At 37.7% G+C, this 26,729-nt stretch overlaps 1 protein-coding gene across 1 annotated transcript in view; it reads right to left on the bottom strand.

Moving 5' to 3' along the window:
* The window catches only part of LOC140140025 (placenta-specific gene 8 protein-like), a 45,864-nt gene that overhangs the window by 4,583 nt on the left and 14,552 nt on the right, over positions 1 to 26,729 (bottom strand). Inside the window, exons 2-3 of the mRNA XM_072161837.1 lie at positions 1,389 to 1,509; positions 1,007 to 1,097 (exon numbers count right to left, since the gene is read on the bottom strand). Coding sequence (XP_072017938.1) covers positions 1,007 to 1,097; positions 1,389 to 1,490 — 193 coding nt within the window. The 5' untranslated portion in view covers positions 1,491 to 1,509. The remainder of the gene's footprint in view (positions 1 to 1,006; positions 1,098 to 1,388; positions 1,510 to 26,729) is intronic.

Genomic DNA, 26,729 nt, shown 5'->3' with positions numbered 1-26,729 from the left:
ATTTTTTTACCACTGTGGACAATGGTGGAGACTAAAATTTGATATTTGACCTTTATGCCTATAACTCAAGAACTGTTCATCGGACATGTCAAACTATACTTTTGATGATCGAATCCTAATAATAAGAGGAATACAGTTAGCTGGTTTTATCCATATTCGCTCAATGCTAAAATTTGAGCCCTGCATATTCACGGCCATTTTTCTAACCAAACATAATTCTAGACGTTTACAATACTAACAGTTATCACACTGATATACACATATAATTTAAACTTTAATTTTTTTTCTTTATCAAATTTTACTTCATTTTCTGCCTTTTTGTGGTTATTTATATTCTGTAAACTGTTCATTTGTGTGTAAATTGAGGGCGCTATTTACAAATAATTTAGCCCAATAAGGAGTTATTCCTTTCATTTCATGATAGAAAGTAGTTTGACAAATATCTCACTCATTTTATGATGGTTTTTTGCCATTTACAAGTGTCTACCCTAAAGATTTAAGATAAATAGCGCCATCAGTGTTCAACTTTGCTTAAATTAATGAATACAGTACATGCCTTCAAACAATCGTGGTATACCCATTCTTTTACTTAAGGGGGAACTACACCCTTCAATAAATTTGTGTCTATTTTTGCATTTTTCTCAAAAACTAATACCACACTGGTAACAAAAGTTACCTATATTATAGGGGCAAGGAATCCAATTACTACACTGGAATTTCAGTGACCCAAGGCAAGCGATTCATTATTTATGATAAGAAATAAGGTACCGCTAGGATGTACCTCATTTTCTATCATATAAACTGAACCGCTTGTCTTGAATCACTGAAATTTCAGTGTATAGTAATTGGATTCCTTGCCCCAATAATATACATGACTTTTGTTACCAGTGTGTTATAATTTTTGAGAAAAATGCAAAAATAGTCTAATTTACCCCAGGGGTGTAGTACCCCTTAAATTAACTGGTGTATTATACCTTCATCCAATACATCAACGGTATTTACTTACATCCGGGTATGTCCTCAAAGCAACCACACAATGGTGTTGACCAGTCTCTTGGCACACCACGAGGGAGATTCACATTGCCGTCAATAACCGTCTAGGGTGACACAAAAATACGACGAATTAATATACAGGTGATGATGAAAAAGTGGACTTGGGGCGGATTTGGAAAAGTGGAAATTTTTTTCCTTCCAAATTTGGACCTTTTTGACCAAAAAGGGCTAAAAACCATATATTTGTATGGGACTCTTTGTGTAAAAAAGGGCATAAGAAGCTAAATATTGGAAAATATGATTGAGGAAAAATGGAAGAGACGGATTGTAGAAGAAATTATAGGAGGGAAAATGAAAGAAAGAGGTACATGCCTCATTTCCAGTGTGCTACTGACCATTGTTACTGGTTGACTGCTCACTACTGTGACCTGACCATGCAGGGGTTGAGATATCTGAACACTGGTGTCATCTTGCTTGAACGGGCTGTATGGCTCCATGACATAAGCAGTTCAAAATCTATGTGGGAAAATATGAAATTGTATTTGAGTATTTAAATTCAAATACGTCACACAGGCCATGCACGGCAATATTGCATTGACAGTTTTGACACTCATCAAACGCTGGTATTGATCCATAGTAAACGTTAATTTTGACAAGTTTTCTCTCTCTTTGGAACGAGGATGTTACTGGCTCCGCGTAATGAAAAGCTCTGACATGATTGGTCAAATTTCGTTCCGCGCCGGAAGCAAAAAGTAAGCTACGCGTAGCAGAGCAGCTCCACGTTATGGCAGTTGCGGCCGGCCAACGTAGCAAGCATTTCGAGTTTTGAGTCTAATATCGAGTTTCGAGTCTCATATTTCGTGTTTCGAGTCTAATATATCGAGTTTCGAGTCTCTATTTTCGAGTATCGAGTCCGGGTCTCGAGTCTCGAGTCAAATTTTCGAGTCTCATATTTCGAGTTTCGAGTCTAATACATGTATATCGAGTTTCGAGTCTAATACAGGGTGTCCCCCCAAAAAAATACAACAACAAACAAACCCAGAACCCTCATTGAGCCCTCTTTTTCTCCTATTTCTAAAAAGTTAAGCAAATATATTTTGGTATGAAAAGAAACCTTTATTCGTTAGCTTTAATAACCCGAAAGAAATATTTAAATCGGCTCACAACTTTTTAAGATATGTACCCGTTTTTCACTCTGTCCACGGAGGAGGTTTGGCTACTTCAAAGATTGAAAGTTAAAGGAATACATGTACCGTGCATGAATATCAAGCATTCCTCAATGATAACTTTAATAACGAACTTTATTTAGGGAATGGGCTTTACCGGTGGGCTGTTGATTGTGCTAAGCGTCATTAACTTGTCGGCAAAATGGATGTGAGATGAGACCTCTCTTCCTGTACTTGCAATTAAACTTTTTCTTGGTTATTTATGCCTTTTTGTTTTATTATGTTACTTTTGTACTTTGTTTCTTGCTTTTTTACAACATGACATTTTCTCTTTTGGGGATAAAAGGTGGCCTGAAAAGGGTTGTTTGGTATGTCCTTGGTTCTTCTGAGGTGAGTTTAGGGCCTACTGTACTGCTTTGTCCTCTACCTGGTTGCCTCCTTGACGAATACAGGTTTCAGCCCTGGTCCTCATTGCATCAATAATTGCATTGCGTACCGTCGTTTAACATACATACATACATAAAGGTATTTATAAAGCGCCTTTAAAATGTATCAAAGCGCTGAACAAGGAGAGAAAGGATGGAAAAAAAAAAACAGCGGAACAAGTAAGAAGCTAACTGAAAAGGTGAGTTTTCAGTTTCTTCCTGAAAACTGGAATAGATGGAGACTCCCTGATGGCTTTAGGGAGTTTGTTCCATTCCCTCGGGCCAGAGACAGAGAAGGTATTTAAACCAGATCCTCTATGTGCCCTAGGCTGACTAAGCAGAGTCTTATCGGAAGAAGATCTCAATTCTCTTCCGGGAGCATAGGCTGAAAGAAGCTCACAAAGATAATTGGGGGCATGGCCCTGAGAGCACTTGAAAACATAAAGCAGAAGTTTAAAAAGAATTCGGTCCTGGATAGGAAGTCAATGCAATTGAATGAGAAGGTTGAAGGTACCAGTTGAGCGAGGGACAGAGAAAATCAAACGCACAGCACGATTTTGCAGCTTCTGTAGTCTATTTCTTTCACCTTGAGTGATACCATAGAGGATTGCATTGCCATAATCAAGTCGGGACAGTATGAGAGAGCGAACAGCATGATGACAGGTATCAAATTTTATCTTATCGTTTAATCTTTTCAGTTTCCGTATCCGTATCCGTTTTTGTAAGTCATTGTTATTCTGAAGTGGTAGCCTTTTTGTTAGTTACTGATAATTTGAAGCTCGTGAATTTCAGTTTTCGTTTTGGTAAGTTATGTTAATTTTTGACATAAAACCTTGAGATGAGAGGTTGGGTGCTAATTCTAGACAAAAGAAGAATCTAAATTTTACGGTCCTAAATTCGCGGTAAATTGTACCAAACTTGTGTTTGGTGTATATGCACTTACGCCTAGACGTAAGTAGCTCTTGCATTGAAATATATATAACCATGTTGCCAAGTTATAAGCAAAAGTCTTTCATATTGGCGATGAAACAAGCGTCTGAAATTGCCAAATATCTCCCAATGAGGCGCGTACAAGTGGCGATTTGGTTATCATGTTTTATATTGAAATGCAATACAAAAGAATTGCATTGGAGCAAAGATAATTTATTCTATTCATTCACAAGCTAATCTGATAATTGGTTGGGCCTATAATGCAAGACTCGTGTTTATATTTGCAGAGCTTATTTTCAGTCATGGATCATACTGATAAATTTCCCAATGGAGGGGAGTGAGGGAGGGAGGGGATACTTTTTTAGACTGAACAAGTGAGAGTGGGAGGGGTGAGGAAGAAAGAGAGGAGAGGGAGAGACGGAAAGACTAGAAAGAGAAGAACTCGAGTGGAGAGAGTTCTAGGGACCGGGGAGAGAGTGGGGAGACAGATCATTCGGAGGGGGAGGAAGCAAAATAGGGAGACAGACATTGATACGAGGGAAGGGCGACACTGCGGCCCTGCACAGGTGCATTGGGGTGCGACATGCTTATAAGCGGACCTTTTGTGATTTTCAACGTTTTTAAAGAAAAAAAAAAGATCTTTTCATTCGGATTGGCATTTTGTCATAATAATGTGAATCAATTTCACAGTGTCAAAGACGAGAGGGCGCTAGATCATTTAATCAATCAATCAATCAATCAATCAATCAATCAATCAATCAGTTACATTTATGTCTTCGCGCCAAAATCATTACAAAATGTTCAACGGCGCTCATTAGCTCAAAAGAACTACTGCTGATAAGCATCCTGAAAAAGGTGGCTCTTCAGGAGCTTCTTAAACTGTTCAAAAGTACAATTTTTGATTTGATTTTTTTAAAATTTAAAACACCGGTCAGACACCGGTACCATACTGCATTAATTTTAGAAACGCTTGCTGTTAGAATAAGAAAAATTTTAATGCTAATTTATTGCACATTTAGGGAAACGTGGTTACCGTTTTGAAATAACCGAGTGAGAGGGTTTTCAAGAAAATATTTTTCCTGTCAAAACTGAAGCATCCTCTGTATAAAAGAAAATATTCGTGATACCCAATTGTGGCACATTTGATGTCGTGTATGAGGCACAGAATTTTATTTCAATTTTATACACGCCAAAATATTTTTAATTGAGCGAGAATGACGATAGAAAAAACCTTGAACATTCCACGTAAGAATGACATTAGACCCAACCAATGATTACTGTTTCGTTTTTATGGTAATCTAATGTTTTATTTCCTGAAATAAAATTAGGGGTCAAATGTGGATTTATTGTAGGCCTATAAATGATGAAAACATCGACGTGTATACAAGAAGCTACAAGAAAATGGTAGGTCACGCCACACCGACATACTTTTAGTATACGGCGAGCACGTGCGAGTCAAAATCGATATAATGTATGAAAAACTAAAATTTATTGTATATAGAACACGCAGTTATCAACAATTGGAGCGATTAATACACATCAATGTTTTTAAACAAATAAAATTCCAAAATATGGTACGTTTTCTGTCTTTGCTTGTCACGTGGTATGTTGAAGTAATCATGGTAATGAAGTTGCGATTATATTTTTAAATTTTCATCATGACATCATCAAGCCTTGACGGACGAGCGGTCTAAGGCGCTGGTGTTATGTCAATACTGTAGGCCTATAGTAGGCCTACTGGTCAGTGCAGCGTGGGTTCGAACCCCGCCGGCGCCTCTGCAATATATATATTTTTTAAATTTCATATTATGTTAGGGAAATGTGGTTGGGATAATGTATGTATGGCGAAGAGTGGTGTACCGGTGTTCCATAACTTACGGAAACTGAAAAGATAAAAAAAGACCCGTACGCCCGGCTGATAAGCATCCTGAAAAAGGTGGCTCTTCAGGAGCTTCTTAAACTGTTCAAAAGTACAATTTTTGATTTGATTTTTTTAAAATTTAAAACACCGGTCAGACACCGGTACCATACTGCATTAATTTTTAGAAACGCTTGCTGTTAGAATAAGAAAAATTTTAATGCTAATTTATTGCACATTTAGGGAAACGTGGTTACCGTTTTGAAATAACCGAGTGAGAGGGTTTTCAAGAAAATATTTTTCCTGTCAAAACTGAAGCATCCTCTGTATAAAAGAAAATATTCGTGATACCCAATTGTGGCACATTTGATGTCGTGTATGAGGCACAGAATTTTATTTCAATTTTATACACGCCAAAATATTTTTTAATTGAGCGAGAATGACGATAGAAAAAACCTTGAACATTCCACGTAAGAATGACATTAGACCCAACCAATGATTACTGTTTCGTTTTTATGGTAATCTAATGTTTTATTTCCTGAAATAAAATTAGGGGTCAAATGTGGATTTATTGTAGGCCTATAAATGATGAAAACATCGACGTGTATACAAGAAGCTACAAGAAAAATGGTAGGTCACGCCACACCGACATACTTTTAGTATACGGCGAGCACGTGCGAGTCAAAATCGATATAATGTATGAAAAAACTAAAATTTATTGTATATAGAACACGCAGTTATCAACAATTGGAGCGATTAATACACATCAATGTTTTTAAACAAATAAAATTCCAAAATATGGTACGTTTTCTGTCTTTGCTTGTCACGTGGTATGTTGAAGTAATCATGGTAATGAAGTTGCGATTATATTTTTAAATTTTCATCATGACATCATCAAGCCTTGACGGACGAGCGGTCTAAGGCGCTGGTGTTATGTCAATACTGTAGGCCTATAGTAGGCCTACTGGTCAGTGCAGCGTGGGTTCGAACCCCGCCGGCGCCTCTGCAATATATATATTTTTTAAATTTCATATTATGTTAGGGAAATGTGGTTGGGATAATGTATGCATGGCGAAGAGTGGTGTACCGGTGTTCCATAACTTACGGAAACTGAAAAGATAAAAAAAGACCCGTACGCCCGTACCCTCGCGAATGCAGTCAGTAATACGGTTGCGAAGATGTTGCAGGCTAGCTGGTGATCCTCGCTCATAGTGAATATGCGTTCCTAATCTATCCATGTCATTAACCGTGTGTTTCGTTTTAATCTTTGATGTATCCAAACCTCATCCGTGGACAGAGTGAATAAAAATCCCTTTAAAAGGGATGTACCGGCAAAAGGATGAATTACATTGAGTAGCAACCATTTTCTTAATATAAATATACAGTAAAAATAATTTTTAAGTGTAAAGATTATGGTTGTTTGAACACTTTGAGCCAAGTTCCATTTGTTGCTATTCTTTCAAAATCAGCCTTTACGTTGTTACATAAATTTGAAATAAGATGGAATAAATTCCAAACATTTGGTACCAAATGTGATCCCTTCTACATCCTCAAGAATTTCGGAAGCTAATTCATTGGCGATTTTGCCCAATAGTTTATGTTACACCCTGTTTTGTATTCTCTCTCACACTATACTTACGTCAAAACTGTCTATATAGTATAATTGTGATTGCACAAATGAAATTTGTAAAAGCAAACAACATTCGCATCTTTTAGTATAGATTAATTCATAACAATCTGATTTGAAAATTTAAACACACAGAATGTTAAACACTAGCAAGAATAATTATTTTTGGAATAATTATTATATAAACAACAAATATATTATAGGCCTACACATACTGAAACCCAATGCTATTGTATTAATTTAGTTTATAGCATGGTTAAAGACTAGTGATATACGTAGGAACATAATTCGTTACATCTGCACCAAAGCTCCATTTTTCTGATTTCTGATTTTTCTGTATATCATCATTTAATATTATAGACAAAAATATATGAAGTTAATCAACTAATCCAAAAGAAGGTAATTGTTTATCATGTGTGCAAATAGCTTTTGATACCAGACTTTTGATTAAGGGCATAACATACACCCTCTTCTATCCTAACATATTATTATTATCATGTGAAACTCCTAAAATGTAGAACCAATTGCCCTGCCAATTATTCTCTCCCACCAACTGCCAATTAATTTTCATGTGTACGTTTTTGGGGCGCCCTCTACGGAGGCGGCCCACAATATAGGCATGAGTTTGTGAGAAGCTTCTAATTTCACTCTTACTAGATTTACTCCGCAATTGTTTTGCTAAAATTATGCCCTTGCTCAGAAATAAAGCCACAATATGCTTGGATTTTATTTTATTATTGTTTTCTGTTATGCACAGGATAAAATGGTGTGCGTATATTCTTTGTTTAAAAGACAAAATTAATGGATTTGTAAAAACACCAAATAAATCGAGACCTTTGACCTTTGTAACCACTTTGACCTTTGTAACCAGTTTACCGCCTCTTAGAACCCGATAGACGGTGACCAACACTTTTGTACCCAAAGTTTCAAAGTCAGGCATCTTATAAAGATCAAGATAGTGATAGTGACATAACAATTAACATGCTTATCTTACCAAGGTCTTATCTATCTGCATGGGGTAATTGGAAATTATGGTGTAGCCTATTTGTTTTAAGGATGAAGCAACTGGCTCCTTTTGCATGGAAATTAGAACAAATTACTATACAAGCTGTATCAAAAAGTTTGGTACCCAGCAGTTTTGATAGTAATTGAAAAGCCTGGTTCTTCCAAATGCAATATCGGGTCCCCCTTAAAATGATAAAATTATCAGACCATAAATCTTTTGTGACTGTTTATGACATTAATCAACAAATTATGCGGATCCTAGATGTGTCGAGGATGTTATGTTTATGAACAAAACGTTACGTTTGTATTTTCAACATTGTTAATCATTGCTACGTGTATGTTAACAAATGAATGTTCTGTAATTTTTTTAATTCTTCAATGGTAAGTTAGTAAGTATTCTTTTGGATATCATCAAATTGTAAATCTCTAGTAAGATTTTCAGTGTGTTAACAACTATGTATCAAAGATGTTACGTTCATGTACAAAACATTAACGTTCTTATCTTGTAAACATTGTATACCCATATAGCTACGGTACTTTTATGAAGAATGAATGTTCTGTAATTGTTTTTTATCCTTCATCTCTATTAGATTTTCAGTGTATTAGCAAGTAGATGATGTAGGCTATATGTATCACAGACGTTATGATGTATATGTATCACAGACGTTATACATTCATAAAAACTTTTCTTTTGGTCAACATAGATATTTTGCCAGGGGGAGCTTACTTATTTGTGTCTTCTATACTATCCATTATATACTGCATAACGAAATTCAACAATATTCAATATCCAAAGCAATATCATCACTACAATATGCCCCAAAATTGAACTCCCCACCCCACATAATCGCAAATTGACACGACAGCTTCATTCCAATTCAATTTATTTCATCCAAAACGGTCCTGTGATACACCTTCCCCAATCAAACACATTTCTCTTGCATTTGATCATCTTCTACTCTTCCCTAGAAAAAATCATTATGATACCAAATCCCCGGGACCAAATCTAAACACCATGCCATGGAATTCACCATATCACGTCCAAGCTCACATTGGGCGCCCCATTCCTTTTTTAAAGGAATTTTTATCTGGAATAGATGTGTAATGACATCAAAACATTTTCATTAACTTATAGCAAGATCGCTGCTAGGTAACCTTGACCCTGCTTGAAAAGCACCATGACCATGATGACCACACACTGACACATGTACTGAGTATTTTATTGTCCCCTGCGCTTTATACTCTAAGAAGGTCAATGTGCATGGTAAGAGGACCAGCGAATTTGCCCAAGTTTCAATTTAGAAAGAAAGTTCCTAAAATATATACTGATTTTACCTTAGTCATGCAAAATCAACACAAAACTTTTGGTATTTCTATTTGCTATGACAACTTGATCATTTTTTGACAATATTTTCTGTTTTATTCATAAACTATCTCATAGAAAGTTAGAAACAACAACAAACTTGAACCAATTAATAAGTACAATGTAGCTGGCCGGTACAAAAACGAGTATATTTCTTAAAGAGGGCATATCGTCAAAAACTGTGAGTCGATTGAAATAATGCACCAACATTTCACTCGCTGCGATATTTGATTACTGAGAAAACTCTGTTTTTAGTCAGGGAGTGAAAGCAATTTAGGTAGAATTAATTCCTCAGTCGACGATTTTTGTACCGGTGGATGTAGAATATATTGTAGTATTGAATAACAAAAATCGACTAAAATCTACTTTGGGCAAAAAAATTACAAGCCTTTGAAAATTGCACATATTCTAACTGTGAGCAACTTTAATTCCGAAGAGGTAAATAAAACATACTTTTGCGAAGCGTGGTCGCATCGGCTATCGCGACGGCATTACGCGCTGATACATGAGCGTCAAATTGCGTATATTGCGCATACACCATGTTCCGCGCTGACTCGCATTTTATTATAATTATCCTTCCGCTGACACACGGCACGTAGCATTGATTGCATATATTTTGCCTTTCATTGACGGTGGACTGTTTACGTTTGTTTTGCCAATGAAATGCGGATTATAAATTGGGATCTTCAGCATTAATAGCTTACAGGATATTTCGAAGGTTTCTGTTGTATAATATTGTGACGAACAATACTATTCATAGCACCATTATGGATATCGCCCATGACTAGATAAATAAACGTGCCGATCACAATTGACCAAATATCGAGTATGTTGTGTTACATGGTGGCAGCGGTATTTCAAGCTTTCCTGCCGTTTTAAAGCCAGCTACAGTCAAAATCAAAGATACAGTAGTAAGCAGCAATCGCATAGAAGGTTTCAAAACGGTAAAAACGCGGTATAGTTATCTGATATGCCCACACCGAACGATAATACTGACGGCCATGCCGGAGCCGGAGCAGAGTCGCATGCCGGCCAAGGGAACCAGGCACCGCAAATACGGGTACCCCAGGTATCAAACCACCTCCCGAACTCAAAGCCATGGATCAATGGAAAACGTGGAGGCAGATGTGGAAAAACTATGTCATCGTTGCCAAAATCAATGAACAACCACCCGAATACCAGACGGCAGTATTCCTACACGCCATAGGCGTCAAAGCCCTAGAAATATATAATAGCTTTGACTTTACAAGTCAACAGCAAAGTGTAAACCTAGAGGAAATTATAAATAAATTCAACGCTCATGCAATTGGCGAAAAAAACGAAACATACGAGAGATATGTTTTCAACAGCAGGCTACAAAAACAAGGTGAAAAATTTGAAGATTTTTTGGCTTCAGTGCGCACATTAGCAAAAACATGCAATTTTTGTGAGTGTCTAAATGAGTCTCTCATACGTGACCAAATCCTCAAAGGTATTGCAAGCCAGGATACACGTAAGAAATTGTTAGAAGAGCATACACTTGATCTTAAGCGCTGCATTGATATTTGTCGCACTGCAGAGAAAACCCAAAAGCATGCTAGCGAAATAAAAGCGTCAGAAACGTCAGCAACCGTCCATGGAGTTGCAGGTAGACACAAGTCTACCAATAGGCCTAAGAAAAAATATGGTCAACAAAGTAGAAAATCAGATAGGCCTAAGAGTACAGATACTAGGCCTAAGCAACAAATAGATTGCAGATACTGTGGTAAAAGACATGTAAGAGACAAATTTGCCTGCCCAGCATTTGGCAAACAGTGCACAAGATGTTCCAAAACAGGCCATTTTGCTGAGGTGTGTAGGACTAGGGCAACAGGAATAAAAAGAGTAGAACAGTATTACAGTGATAGTGATACATCAGACAGTACAGACTACATAAACATGATAAATGTACAGGATGTAAACAATACTGATATCAACAGTGCTAGGCCTACTAAAGAAAAAGATGACATATATGCAGAGATGGTGATCAAACATAGTGATACCAAAGTGGTATTCCAAGTAGATTGTGGTGCAAAGATAAATACCATACCTGAGAAAATGATAGAAAACAAAGAACTCATAGACTATAAAAGCAATACCTTGCGTATGTGGAATAACGCCATATACACTGCAGTTGGCACTTGCAGGTTAGATTTACGGAACCCGGCAAATGGGAAGAAATACTCGGTGCCATTCACTGTATCTAAGGACAACCTTACACCACTCTTAGGGAGTGTAGCTAGTCAACGCATGGGTTTAATTACTGTCAACACAGACAATATCACCTCTCCAAACACAGTACTACAAGTACATAGGCCTAAAGAAACAAAACTGCCAGAAGAGCAGTATGAGCAAGTGTTTGACGGAGACCTGGGAAAACTCCCAGGAGAAGTACACCTGACTACTGATCCAAATATGGAGCCCGTCATACTTCCGCCAAGAAGATTGCCACATGCGATTAAGCCTAAAGTAAAAGAAGAACTAAAACAGTTAGAAAATAAAGGCATAATTGCCCCAGTGGTAGAACCGACAAAGTGGGCGAGCCAGATGGTCGTAGCAGAAAAGAAAAATGGGTCCCTTAGAATCTGCATTGACCCTAGACCTTTGAACAAGGCACTAAAGCGCCCTCAATATCAATTGCCAGTAATTGATGATGTGCTCCCAGAGTTAGCACAGGCAAAAGTGTTCTCCAAACTTGACCTTAGCTCAGCCTTTTGGCAAATTGAACTAGACTATGAGTCTAGCATCCTGACTACTTTTAATAGCCCATTTGGACGCTATAGATGGCGCCGCTTACCATTTGGTACTTCAGCATCCTCTGAGATTTTCCAACATCGTATACATGTTGCATTAGAGGGACTGACTGGAGTTATCTGTGTAGCGGATGACCTCGTAGTGTATGGCAAAGGTCAGGATGAAGAGGCGGCATTAAAGGATCATGATGCCAACCTCGAGCAACTGCTAAAGCGTTGCACATTAAACTTAACAAAGACAAGTCAATCTTCAGGGCTACGGAAATCCCATTCTTAGGTCATCTGATAACAAATCAAGGTCTGAAAGCAGACCCAGAGAAGGTCTCGGCGATCTTAGACATGCCTGCACCAACAGATGTGAATGGTGTACAGCGACTTGTTGGGTTCGTCAACTACCTAAGTAGATTTCTCCCCAGTCTATCAGATGTCCTAGAGCCAATCAGACAGCTAGTCAAGCAAGAAGTAGAATGGCATTGGACTTATGTGCAACAGAATGCATTAGACAAAGTCAAAGCAATGATTTCTGAAGCACCATTGTTAGCATACTACAACCCAGAAGATGACTTAGTCATCCAGTGTGATGCAAGTGGTAAAGGACTGGGTGCTGCCCTAATCCAAAATGGACGCCCAATCGCATATCACAGCCGCGCACTCACAGATACCGAAACACGGTACGCATCCATTGAAAGAGAGATGCTCGCGGTAGTGGATGCATTCGAAAGATTCCATCAATACACTTTCGGACGGTTTACACAAGTTATCAGCGATCACAAACCGCTGGAAATGATTGTCAAGAAACCACTGTGTAAAGCACCCAAACGTCTACAAGGAATGCTTCTGCGGATCCAGAAGTATAACTATGATATCAAATACAGTCCTGGCAAGACAATGGTCATTGCAGATGCCTTGTCACGTGCCTATTTACCACATACACCTGAAAAGGCAGAACCATATGCAGAAGTCAATATGGTAACTTTCCTGCCAATCAGAGACGAAAGACTTGAACAATTAAAGACAGAGACATCACAAGATGAGACATTACAGATGTTAAAGAAAACCATCATAAATGGGTGGACGGAAAAGCGAGATGAATTACCTGAGCAACTCACTCCGTACCATAGTTTCCGTGATGAACTAGCGGTACAGGACGGTCTCATATTCAAAGGATCGCGCGTAGTAGTACCACAGAAACTTCGGAAAGAAATGATGCTCAAAGTTCACTCCTCCCATTTGGGCACTGATGGATGTCTGAGACGAGCAAGAGAGTGCCTATTCTGGCCTCACATGGCATCAGACATAAGACAATACATAGCCACATGTGATGTCTGTAGAACATTTGAGACTAGTCAACAAAAAGAAACACTACAAAGTCATGACCTCCCCGCGAGACCCTGGGAAAAGGTCGGTGTAGACCTATTTACTTGGGACAGTCAAGAATTCCTAGTCACAGTCGACTATTACAGTAACTTTTGGGAAGTCGACAAACTTGACGACACATCAAGCAAGACAGTAGTAGCAAAGCTGAAGAGCCATTTCGCGAGGTACGGTTCACCGACGCAGGTCGTATCAGATAACGGGCCGCAATTTATCGCGGAAACCTTCAGTCGATTCGCTACCGAATGGGACTTTGAACACGTTTGTAGCAGTCCTGGTCACAGCCAATCAAACGGCAAGGCAGAAAGCGCAGTCAAGACTGCTAAACGCATCCTTACAAAATGTAAGAAAGCCAACACCGACTACCAGATGGCGTTTTTAGACCACAGAAATACGCCAACACAAGGTTTTGACACCACACCAGCACAAAGACTCATGAACCGTAGGACAAGAACATTACTTCCTATGTCTGATAAACTTTTGCAACCCAGAGTCATTGATGAGAGCAAAAACATGAAGCAACGCATCCAGAAACAAGCCCAGAACTATAACAAGTCAGCTAAAGACTTGGAGCCTTTGCAAGAGGGTGATGTAGTTCGTATGAAGCCCCTCGTACAAGGGCAAAAGAACTGGCAAAAGGCGATTGTTTCAAGACGCCTTGACGAAAGATCTTATGTCGTCGAAACTCCAACAGCAGTGTACCGTCGTAACAGAGTGCACTTAAAGAAAACTCAAGAGACACCACCACCAGTTGTCTCATTGCCCCATCAGACTCCAGCAAGAAATCAAGAAACACAGCAGAAAGAGACTTTGAAAAAGCAAAACCAGAACAATCAAGACAAGACCAAGAACTCTAAGAAACCAGAGTCTTCACCAAAGAAAGGAAAGACTACCAGAAACAACCAACAACAGCCATCACCAAAGAAAACCAGCCAACAAGAGCCACAACCAAAGACTACCAGAGGCAACCAACAAGAGCCATCACCAAAGAGAGGCAACCAACAAGAGCCAGCACCAAAGAAAGGCAACCAACAAGAGCCAGCACCAAAGGAAGCCAACCAACACCAAAAACCAAGTCCAGATCAAGAAACAAGACCAGTACAGAGACAAGAACTATCTACCAAATCTGGAAGAAAAATCAAGTGTCCAAGTTATTTGAAAGATTATGTCTAAAAAACATTACCAAATTTTGGCACAAACCAAAAGAAAGACAAAAGAATCTTTCTGGACATTTTGAAAGAAAGTTTTGAAGTTTAAGTAGTTTTTAGAAGTTTGTTCAGAAAAGTTGATCTTTTCAATAGTTCAAAAGTTGAAAAAAACAAAACAAAAAAAATGACAGTCAAAGCACACTAGAGACTATGATCTAAGGACACTGAAAGAAAAACAATGATTTAATTTCATAGTTATTACATGAAAGAAAGACAATGATTTAATTTCATAGTTATTACATGAAAGAAAGACAATGATTTAATTTCATAGTTATTACATGAAAGAAAAACAATGATTTAATTTCATAGTTATCACATGAAAGAACAATGATTCTTTAAGATGTGAAATATCAGTTCACTTCCTTTAACATTTAGAAAAGGAAAGTTTTCAGTTTAAGTTTGCAACTTAAAAGTGATCACAAGTAACCAAAGACAGTGACTTTTCAATAAGAAAAGGAAAGAACTTTCATGCATAAATTGATCTATTAAAGAAAGATCAAAACAGTTCATCTCACACTTGAAAGAAATTTCACTTTCGAATGTATTTAGAATATAAATACATCCTTTTGAAAGAAAGGGGGATGTTGTATAATATTGTGACGAACAATACTATTCATAGCACCATTATGGATATCGCCCATGACTAGATAAATAAACGTGCCGATCACAATTGACCAAATATCGAGTATGTTGTGTCAGGAATAATAGACAAAGGGATAGGCATCCCAGTCTGCTGCCCTCTTTCGAAATATGTATCCTAGGTCTCACAATAGGCGGATTAGCGGCCATTTTGTCTTCGACATGATTTTATTCACATGTCCTTATATTTTAGTACACAAATATACAAGTTAACAGGTTTACAATTTTAAAATTATATTTTGAGTATACAATATATTCTGTAGTAAATAGATCAAATGACGATGATTGTTCAGGTATTATATGCTTGATAGAATTAAACTGTTTGACCAGCTAGTATTCTCCTCCGCCGTCAGTGTGATTCCGGTCACTCCACGTACCGTGTTGCGAAGGTGGAGGAGTCTAAAGCTGTATTGACGAACACGCATGCGTTAAAAAATATGTAGTCTAAGTCGAACAATAGCGTGACGTAGCTTCCGGCATTGTTCCTATGCACTTTCACCCTCCTGGTTGTGTTACAGTTTCGTATTTAGTATTAGTGTAAATAATTATAAATTATTATGCACCTACGCTGCCGGCTATAGCCCTAGGTCTATTATTTGAAAAAAGAAAAGAAAAAAAAACATGTCTCTCGTCCTCGGCTCTAGTCCGGGTCTTTAAAAACAAAAAAAGAGGCAGAGCTGATTTTTGATTTCTTACATAATTTATATGTCTGGGAAAAAAGACAAGGGCGTAGTTTTGTTGTTGTTCTGGGAGGGTAGGGCCTCTCTAATTAGGCTAGGCCTATGTGAGCACAAAACCTTCCATGATGTTTGATTCTTTTATTAAAAGGTATAGGTATTGGTAGGCCCTATAGGCCTCGATTCACTTAATAGGCCTAGGCCTATTGGGGAAAGTGGGGTAATCCCGGGCACCTTTCGTTAATGCTACACAGGTACAAGATTAAATAAAGTTCGTCAGTGAAAATCATATCAATGCAAAGTAGGAGTAATGTTCTAACCAGTAACCAGTTTTTAATAACTCAACATCTATAGTTAATAAGTTATAATTAAAAAACAAAATGGAAACAAATGATGGGGTAATGCCGGACACGGGGTAATCCCGGACACATGATTGTTGCTAAGAGGGAAAGTGGAGTAGGATGATAATCCCCTGAATGTATTGGGTACTTCTGTTGCCTCAAGCATGCAACTATGGGGGCTGTTGTTGTTGTCTATATTTTCGAAATAACAAGTGTCCGGCATTACCCCATCTGTATAGAGACGCATGTGTGTCCGGGATTACCCCTCACGGTCTCGATTTATTTTTTCAGTGCTTGTTCTCCTAATCCATTTTTAAGATACCAGAATTCATACATCCAGCTAACAATCAAGTATCAAACATAATTTTCAGCCATACTTAATCTGTGTCCCTTGTCGCTTTAACTGTCACCCAGCTAATAAATCACTGTTCAGAAAAAAAAAAAAAATGACAATTTCTGTTTTTTCGTAATTTTCACAAAGAAAGACGAGACCCAAAGCGCTGGTAGTAGTACACGTGAGGTACACCTTGAGGTAGCTAATACCCTAAGGTAGTATAATCATGGTAGGTATTATAGAAGGAGAATGCACGAACCCAGTTCCCTTTGTACTATGATCGTTATGAGTCGATACTGAGCAATCAGGTATGAATGGTGCACTATCGATTTGCTAAGCTTCTTATCTATTGAGCTTGGCCGGTTATGAACCACCGTTATCGTGACTTCTAAGCGGAATGACGTCATTTTTACCCACAAAGCATTGTGGCCGTGACCATAAACAAAGGAAAATGATTTACTTCCGGTAATTTTATAACGCCAATATTTCTTATGGCCAAGCTTGGCGGATCATAGAAACAACGTTGCCAGTCTTGGAAAACCTTTCCAAATCATTTCCACTGGTTTAAAAGTCCCGCAGACACCCGCCAGTATTACTAATCATGATCAGAAAAAATACATAAATTCACCGTAACTTTGGAAGGAAATAAGGGAATTCGATCAGGTTTTCGCTAGTAAATCAACTTGAACTCGAAAACACAATGACGCAATCGAAGATCATGTGACCGATGCAAAAGGGCACTAATACCATCCATATCCGGTAGGGGTCACCTGGGGGGGTCTGTTTAAATTGAATTTTAAGATAGATGATCGATATTGTCGCATAACGATCATAAACATCAAAGGCCGTGTTTGAGGGACTGCACTGATTAAATCCATTCAAGTGATGACTAGCGTTGAATAGCGTAATCGGCTTAACCCTATTGAGTGGATTAGGATTTTTCTGTGGAACCTCCTTCTATGATACCTACCATGGTATAATAGTGCCACCCTTCTCCGTTTAGCTGCAATCGACGTGTCCGGGATTCCCCACAGTCCGGCATTACCCCACTTTCCCCTACCTATATACAGGGTAGCGTGTAGTAGGTATCCTGTATCCCGATTGACCACCTTTTCCCTCGTGAAGCAGGAAGTGCCAAGATGGTGAAAGTCTAGAAGTAGAGTAGAATCTGGATTTGTCAATCATAACAATCTAAACGTTTTTTACTTCAATCCTACTACAAATCTGTCTTTCTACAAATACATCTATATATTAAAGCTATGGGTTAAACTAAGTTCCGTCAACTTTCGCTTAGAAATAAAATAATATTTTTGAGCAAGATTTAATGATAATCCGCCATCGATTGTCAGTAACTCAATTTCATGGAGCGATAACATTTCAATCACCCCCCCAATCATATTGATCTAGCGACGCCCCTGCGTTCACGTTTAATAACTATTGCATACATTTCTTCCCGAAAACAAAATAACATTAAATCACCATAAGGACCTATTAAACTGATATCGGATGATATTGCAAACAATTATTTTTATCAACAGATCAACATTTAGGCCTATAGTATAATCATGGATAATGGTATAGGCCTAATAAGTATCAAACACACGCGATATCACATGTGTAGGCTATAACTTCCATGTGCCAGCAGATACCGTAGAAACCCGTCTATAAGGAATAGAAGCGACTGTGATGATAGCATATTTCACGCTAGCGCCCTCCACAATATTATATCATTCTGGAATTTGAGCAAATCATTTACCGACACAAGCAGGTATACAATGTATTATTTTATCTTTATTTCGCATCTCACGAGCATAGCTCACTTGGCAAGGCATAAGACTTTGGTTCTTTAGATCGGAAGATGGTGAGTTCGAGCCTCATCACGGTCACACAAACTTTTATAAACAAAATATTGTTCAAACTTTTCATTTATATTTTCTTGCATTTTCTAAAGACTCCTTTCGTGATCATTTTTTTTCATATTTAGTTTAATTTATTCTATTGTTTTTCTTTTATTGTTTCTTTTCTTTGTCTTTTTTTTCTTGTTTAATTTTATTTTTCTTTATTTTTCTTTGATTCATATAATATTGGCAGGATAAGGAGAGGAGGAACTAAAGACCCATTCAGTGATTTGCTCATCCGGACGATCGTAAAAATCATCAAAATTCACCTTTGTCATTGTCATAGATGTGGTAACATAGCCTGCTAGTGGTTCAGCAGAAAACCGTGTGACACATAATATACATTTGGCTACATTTTATTATACGATAAATACGAATTTATTAAACATGGTAACAAATATTCTCTAGCAGATCGGTTATACGATGGAACTGGTAGGCATAGGCCTATTATAAATTCGGGATATTTAAAAATATCTTCCTGACGAGACAGATCTGCGCATGTGGTCAAAGACGATTCCTTACTAGCCACAGACCGTCCGCTGGAATTAGTTGAATCGCTATGGCTGTTGGTCGGACCTCTCATCTCTCCACATCGATTGTGACCTATCCCCGACATTGCCCTTATGAACTCACATCCTCCTGTTTTATTTCAATACGCTGGCGAAGTTACGTAATAATCGGATTAACTACCATAGCAATAGGTGAAAACAATTTTTGAATATACCGCGTTATACACTGATACGTTCAGGCGGTACCTCTTCATTGAACCATATCATGCTGCACCTGTAAGATCTTTGAAAAGACCAGTATTGTATTCAATCTATGATTGCAGACATACACAGTACAGGTGATGAGTGTAACCTGTTTGTAGCGCAGCGCGATATGTTCAAAATAGTTTTCACCTATTGCTATGGTAATTAATCCGATTAATTACGCAACTTCACCAGCGTATAATGGCCGAATAAATTCTGACCATCACTTGGCTTGTTGGATTCGTCTATACTACAATTCGCTGTCGAAGTGACGTAATAATCGCAATAACTACCATCAAGCAGATTGCACTAATCACCCGCGTATGTCACCAAACATAGATTGAATACCACTCTTTTCATAAATACTAATCTTACATGACGAGTGATTAGCATTTCTTTGACAACTATGGTTTAATGCATAGGTGCCACGTGAACGATGAAGTGCAGGGCTATATATTCGAAATTGTATTCATCAATTGCTATGGTAGTTAATCCGATTAATTACGTCACATCGACAGCGAATAGCCTATAGTATGGGTTCAAGTGGAACAAAAATAGTGTATGTCCATTGCTAGCTATGGTAATTAATCATGTTAGTGTTTACATCACTACTTCGGTGAAGACAAGAGAAGTGTGCCTTCTCTACCAACGCCTTTGATATAACAGGTGCAAGCGAAACAAAATTGAATGACCAGAATAGTTTCCTTTGTCAGATGAATTGATTGAAGTTTTTGAAGACACTCTATTCTTGATGGGACAATAGATTCAAATATGGAATAATTATTATTCCTCATCTATTTTTTTTTTTTTTTAAAAAACTGCAATTGTGGCAACAGAACAATATTTATTTTGATTTCATTTCAAGTAGAAACAAAATCGTGCTTAAGCCAAAAACGCACCCTACCTCAAGAATTGGGATGGCACAAAGGTGCGACATAGGTTTTTATTGCAAAGACGAGGACAGACAAGTAGTTACAACACATCTGTCTAACCGTGGGTTTCGCTATTATTTAGAATAAATGCTTTTACTAGTTTCTATAAAACCACAAAATTACTAAAAAAAACTATAAAAAAAAATAAAAAATAAAAAAATAAAACGCACCTAAAATTAAAAGTAGAAAGGTAGATTTGAAGAAAGATAAAAAGAACATGTCAAAAAGTTAAAATTAAACGAGAATGAAAAAACGGAACCGGTGCCCGGACCATGTTCTCTTCAGCATGTCTTCAGTTCCAAAGTCTGACGCTCTATCAATTGAGCTATACGATCCTGATATACGAAACAGTCGTTATTATGTCAATACAATTGATTGGTGTTACAACATACTTAGATGGAATGCATAGCCACCCAGTGCCAGTATATATTTGCTCAAACTCCAAATACAACAAGCAACCAATTTTATTGAGGGCGTTTCTTGGGTATATCCTTGTAGACGGGGTTTTACGGTATACAATGACGTAGGCATAGTCATACTATATTAGGACGTCAGTTTATAATACATTAGGAAAATAAAAACACGATAAATCTACTGCATTAGCAAAATAATTGCATATAGCCAACCAGTTAGTAGGCCTAGGCCTAGACCAAACTGTTAGCAGACTAAATGCTTGTCGGACAAAATCATAGGTTTGTAGACCAAATGGTTTGTAGACCAAATGGGTTTATTAGACCAATCTAATAATGGTTTTAGACTTATAGGTACCGGTATTAAACTAAATGGTTATCGAACCAACTGGTTAAAAACGGAATAAAGGTGCACGGAAAGAATGCAAAAAGAGGGAATATGAGATAGAGAAAGCCAATCCACGGAGATATACTTAGGTCTAGATAACTATTAATTTCCGTTGTATGCTTCTTATTATGTCTGATATAGGCCTACCGATCAAGTCTGGCCTATACCATGTAGGCCTAGGTCTATAATATCTTTTTCATAACAAAGTCCCATACTTTTTCTACAGAAAACAATATACATTCTTGTCGACCGTTCTGATAAGTTTGTATTTATTTAGGATGTAAGTGTTAAGCCCTGTGGGCTTATAGACCTATATATAAGGTTTAAATTGATTAGACGTTTAGTAGGCCTATACTATAATGACGTATAGGCCTAGCTTTAATGACTAGGCCTATTACAATTAATTGGAGAATGACATCAATGTATTTTATATATAAAATGTTTTACTTAAATATTATTTTTTTTCATATCCATTCAACAAATAGGGACATTTTAATTCAGGTATGACAAACAGGTAAAAGTTGCAAAAACTTCAAACATGATTATCTAAAAATGGCCATTTTTGTGATATGCCAGCCCACTGTGTCATCCGAGCTATAGACATTGTTTGTCTTGGATCCGAGCGACAAATTAGATGCACAAGGTGGCGATCAATTAGACACCGACTTCGTGTGGTGTATGATGTGACGCTCTGGTTTACGCATTATTATGTTTTCAGAATCTTGCTTCCTATACCTCTCCACACAATTTAAAACGTCAAAAAAATAGCATATTGGATCCATTTTGCATCCAATATTAGCGCCACCTGGATGCCAATCCCCCGTGATTTTTAAAATTGCCGATTTTGCCGCCAATTTTAACGTATTGTAAATCGACCGATCGTATGTGATCAAGAGAGAACACAAACACACTGTATGAGACTATTCATTCATGAACTCGATTTTGTTTATTTTGCTGTCAAACCGGGAGAATTTGATTTTCTACGGACGTGGAAAGAGATGTTTAATTTCATGATTCTAGGCTTGAAAATCAACGTTGTGGTGTACTAAATGCATCTTTCAGCTGCTAAGAAATGAAGAAATTAATGTGGCTTGTTGAAATATCCGTGGAAAGTACAAAAAACTAGGAAAAACCGGTGCTAAACCACTACGTGAAAGCTGCAGAATTCGGCAATCTCACACAATCGGACATCAAAAATTATCACATTTTCTGACCAAACCAAAGGATTTATACCTGCCAAGTGCCAAATATCACTTTTCGAACTAATTTAAGACTGCAAGGTGTGAATGATGTTAGCACAGACACGGTAGGGTTTTAGATAAGCTTATGAAATCGGCAAATATAGTCCACCCAACTGCACTGTGTCTGTGCCTTGGCTCTTGCACAGTTGCACTGCAGGCTTGCACTCGTATTTTGTAGCTTAAAAGCTTTACTTTATCAGTTTACTGCCTATCAAATATTATTATAAACACTTTATTACTTCATATTTTCAACCCTCATAATTCAATTATATCATTTCGCAACTTACGAGCGACTCGGAACGAGTACGTAACTTCATGAGACATAGGATTTTTTCCCATTTTTTTTTTCCTCTGGTGTTGGTAGGCAATCTCTGGGAAGTGCAGATTAGTAAATAAGTTTAGTGAAATGTATTTTACAATACGTTCTAAAGTTACGATGGATTTTGAGACTTGCGAAGCGCTACGAATCGTCATAAATTTTGGTGAAATGGATCCCCGTTGATGTAAATGTTACGGAAACTTATGGAATTCCGGAAGTGGGGCCAAAAGTCCGGAAATAGGACGAAAAAAAAAAAAAAATTTCCAATTTTTTTTTTGCTCTAGGCATGTAAGATCAGTCGATTTTGACCCCCCACCCAAAAAAAAATCACGAAAAATTAAAAAAAAAATTATTGAAAAAAAAATTTGAATTTTGTCTTTTTAATAAAGATTCTGAAAACATAATAATGATAAAATTGGATGCTTTATTTCACCCAATGCAAAATTTATTGGTCTCGCTATGAGTTTTAAAATATTGGACTCGACTACGTCTCGTCCAATATTTTAAAACTCATAGCTCGACCAATAAATTTGTGCATTGGGTTCAAACCATCCAATTTTATATCAGTATGCAACGCCAATACGCTCACTTGTTGCGCGAACGCAATAACAAAACAGTAAGCGTGGACGCGTTAACCATGCTGCGTAAATGCGGCTTATAATAGTCGGAAACGTTCGTGATTTGTGTATTTTTACTGTAAAATAGTGATTTTCAAATGCCTGTAGATTTTTTTGCCCAGGGTGGATTTTGGTCGATTTTGGATATGTGATAGAAAAATTGAAGCCACGTCTACCAGTACAAAAATTGTCGATTGAGGAATTAATTCCAGCAGACAGCCTTTCCAGAGCTCTCTCTCCCTCACTATTTAGAGAACAACTTTATACGTCTGTTATACGTTTTTTATACGTTTCTTTGTGTAACCTTAAAGCTAATGATTTAAAGGTTTCGTTATACTAAAATACATTTGATCAACTTTTCAGAAATAGGACATACTTCGAGTTTCGAGTTTAATATATCGAGTTTCGAATATATCGAGTTTAGAGTCTCATAAATAGAGTTTCCCGTCTCAAATTTCAAGTTTCGAGCGTCATATATTTGGTCTATCCTGAGTCTCGATTAACACTCTAAGGGGCCAGATTTAACATGTTTAACAGTTCCACATTTGCATAGGCCTATGTTTCACCAGTTTATCTTCAATATGACAATTTAACATGCATCAATCCCCCCATGTTCATATACCGGTAGCGCCTTAGTGCAATTTCTTTTTGGTTTTTGGCGCTCTATTATAAATGTCAGTGATTGATTGATTGATTGATTAATTGATTGATTGATTAATAATTAATCAATCAATCAATCAATCAATAATTAATTATTAATGATTGATTGATTGATTGATTGATTGATTGATTGTTTGAAAAGAAATTGATTGATTGATTGATTGATTGATTGATTGATTGATTGATTGATTGATTGATTGATTGATTGATTGATTGATTGATTGATTGATTTGATTGAGTGATTGATTGATTGAAAAAGAAATCTACGTCACTGGTCCCGGGCCCCCCGGCAGTAGACCAATCCCACTTCACCCCGCGGGGAAACCACCACTTGAAAGCTCCAAGCAGAGGGGATTTGAGAAGATCCCATACAAGCAACGCAGAATAGTTATAATAATTATTGCTTTATGTTTTATCGTTGTTTGTTGCAACTTTAATTTAAGTATTTTTCCAACATGGCAAGGTCATGACGATGCAGTTAGCAAATAATTGTTTTGTTTCCCAACAAACCATATTCACCGTTGTCATGGTTGTATACCATATTTATTATTAAACATATTATTAAAGCATGGCATGAGCTGCATTTTTCTACACAAAAAGTTTACGCCTCGCCTCACAGATCAAACTAGAATTATACGCTGTTCGTAATTAAGGTGGCCACCACAACAGGTTGTAAAAGAATAATTGACGTTGATAAAATGTTAGTGGGAATGGAAGGTTGCAAATATTTATACATATAGGCCTACACATTTTGTAACACAAAATGATACAACACCAGAGTTCATCATAGACCTAGGCCCTACTCTGTGACACTACTGAAGTCCCTTAGCTGCTAATAGGCTATATGGGGCCAAAATAATATTGATAATAATAAAAAGGGGCGGTGCAATAATATTGAGCCCCGGGTGAAATTATCTTTGCCCCCCCCCCCACCGGATGTGCCATTGTTTTGGTTCCCATGCAAACCTTAAATAATTGCAAGCGTATAGCGAGAAGGACATATATTGCATATAATTGAACGTTTTTGTACCCCTCCACCTATTATTTTCCTAAGCCTTTTTCGAGAGTTGTTTTTACAAAGGTGCCCCTGAAATGTGTGCCAAAATCGCTTGCCACCCTCGATTCGACATTTTTGACCTGCCAAAAATTGCTTGCCTGCCAATTTTAGCTTGCCCAAAACAATTAGCCCCCATAGATCGATCGATACAAATCCCAAAATAGACAAATAGGTCACATTGTTATGATGTTGCTAAATTTCGGTATTTCAATTAATTTTATTTATAGGCGTGTTTTTGGAACATTTTGACCAGAGTTTACGCGAATGTGTGCTTGCAGATTTATTTCGCCATTGAAATGTATAATCATATCGGCTAAAATTTTCGGTTTCTTATAGGATTGTTAATTGTGATATATGATAATAAACCACGATTTAATTTGCAAAAGCTACATTTTGCAGAAAAAAATCCCATTGAATTTGGACAACCAGTTCTAAAGATATGAACAGTTTCCAAAACAATAGGAAACAGGAATATTTCCTTTGTTTGGCTATATCTCAAAATCAATATTTCCGACTTCCAACTGATTTTGCTTGATCACATCCAGCGGCGGCGTATAGCTGCGATTTTTTTCGGGGGGGGGGGGGGGAGGCCTGTATGGGGGGGGGGCCCAAATCCACCAAATTTCCCTGAACTTGGGGGGGCGGCAGGGCCGGATTTACCTTTTTGGGGGCCCTGGGCCAGGCAAAATTTGGAGGCCCCAAACGCACCGTGAGGAACTTATGTGCACTCAAGTTTTTAGATTTAGATTCTACCAGGACATTTGCGCGAGCGCGTGAAAAATTCTATTTTAGACTATTTTAGCCACAGAATTCGGTGATTTTAGCCCAAATTGAAGCGGAACTTTGCTATATAGTAGGCCAGTGCGCGCGAAGCGCGCAAAATTTTGCAATTTTTGTAGCCTACCCTATTTTGGCCAAAAACATGGACGGGTGTTTTTCGGCTCAAATGGAAGATGCACACCCTGGGCCCGGGCCCATCTGGTCCTATGGTAAATCCGGCCCGGGGGGGGGGGCGGGGGCCCAAATAGACCATTATTTGCTAGGTTTATTGATAATAATCGTATAAGTAGGGATGCCCACTCTCAATACAGTTTCCACTAGAACGATTTTTCATTTACTGTGTGCGTGCACTCACACACGTATTGTCTATGGAGAAACTGATCGATACAAGAAATCCCAGGCATGTTAAATGGCGTACATACTTGTTTTGATCCAAATGTAGGCCTATATCAGGGTGTTTCAAGAAATTCCTGATTCCACCAGAAAACATTCACCAAACTTTTTCCTGTTTGGTCAGTAAATAGAGAGGACCTTCCTGCATGAAGAGATCAACTTTTTTAATGAAAAATTTAATGAGATGAGAACTACAACAGGTTGAAGTGACACCATTCCGTGCATCAGGTGTTCAAACGCAATTATCTCCGAATTTGGAGTGAATCAGACAAGCAAACTTACATACTCATAAAATTTAACTATTTATGAAGACAAAATGTGTAGGATGTTAAGAAATTTAAGAATGTTTAAGCCTACTGCGGCCCATCTCAAATCATGCACTTCCCCGTGCACTTCTCACTACCATGTCCATTTCATAGGGAGTATAAAAACCGGGGACCATCATGGCTTCCATGCACACAGTGTATTGCTCAATGTAGTAAAGATAACCTTTGAGTTGAGCAAATTTCTCAAAATTGGTAGTGATTAATGTTACCAAACTTATGCCATGATGAAATATAATAATTTTTGA

Source organism: Amphiura filiformis, chromosome 18, assembly GCF_039555335.1.
Source record: "Amphiura filiformis chromosome 18, Afil_fr2py, whole genome shotgun sequence".
In the NCBI taxonomy this organism is placed as follows: Eukaryota; Metazoa; Echinodermata; class Ophiuroidea; order Amphilepidida; family Amphiuridae; genus Amphiura; species Amphiura filiformis.
The sequence above is the reverse complement of the archived record's forward strand: the minus strand, read 5'-3'. Positions and strand labels throughout refer to the sequence as shown.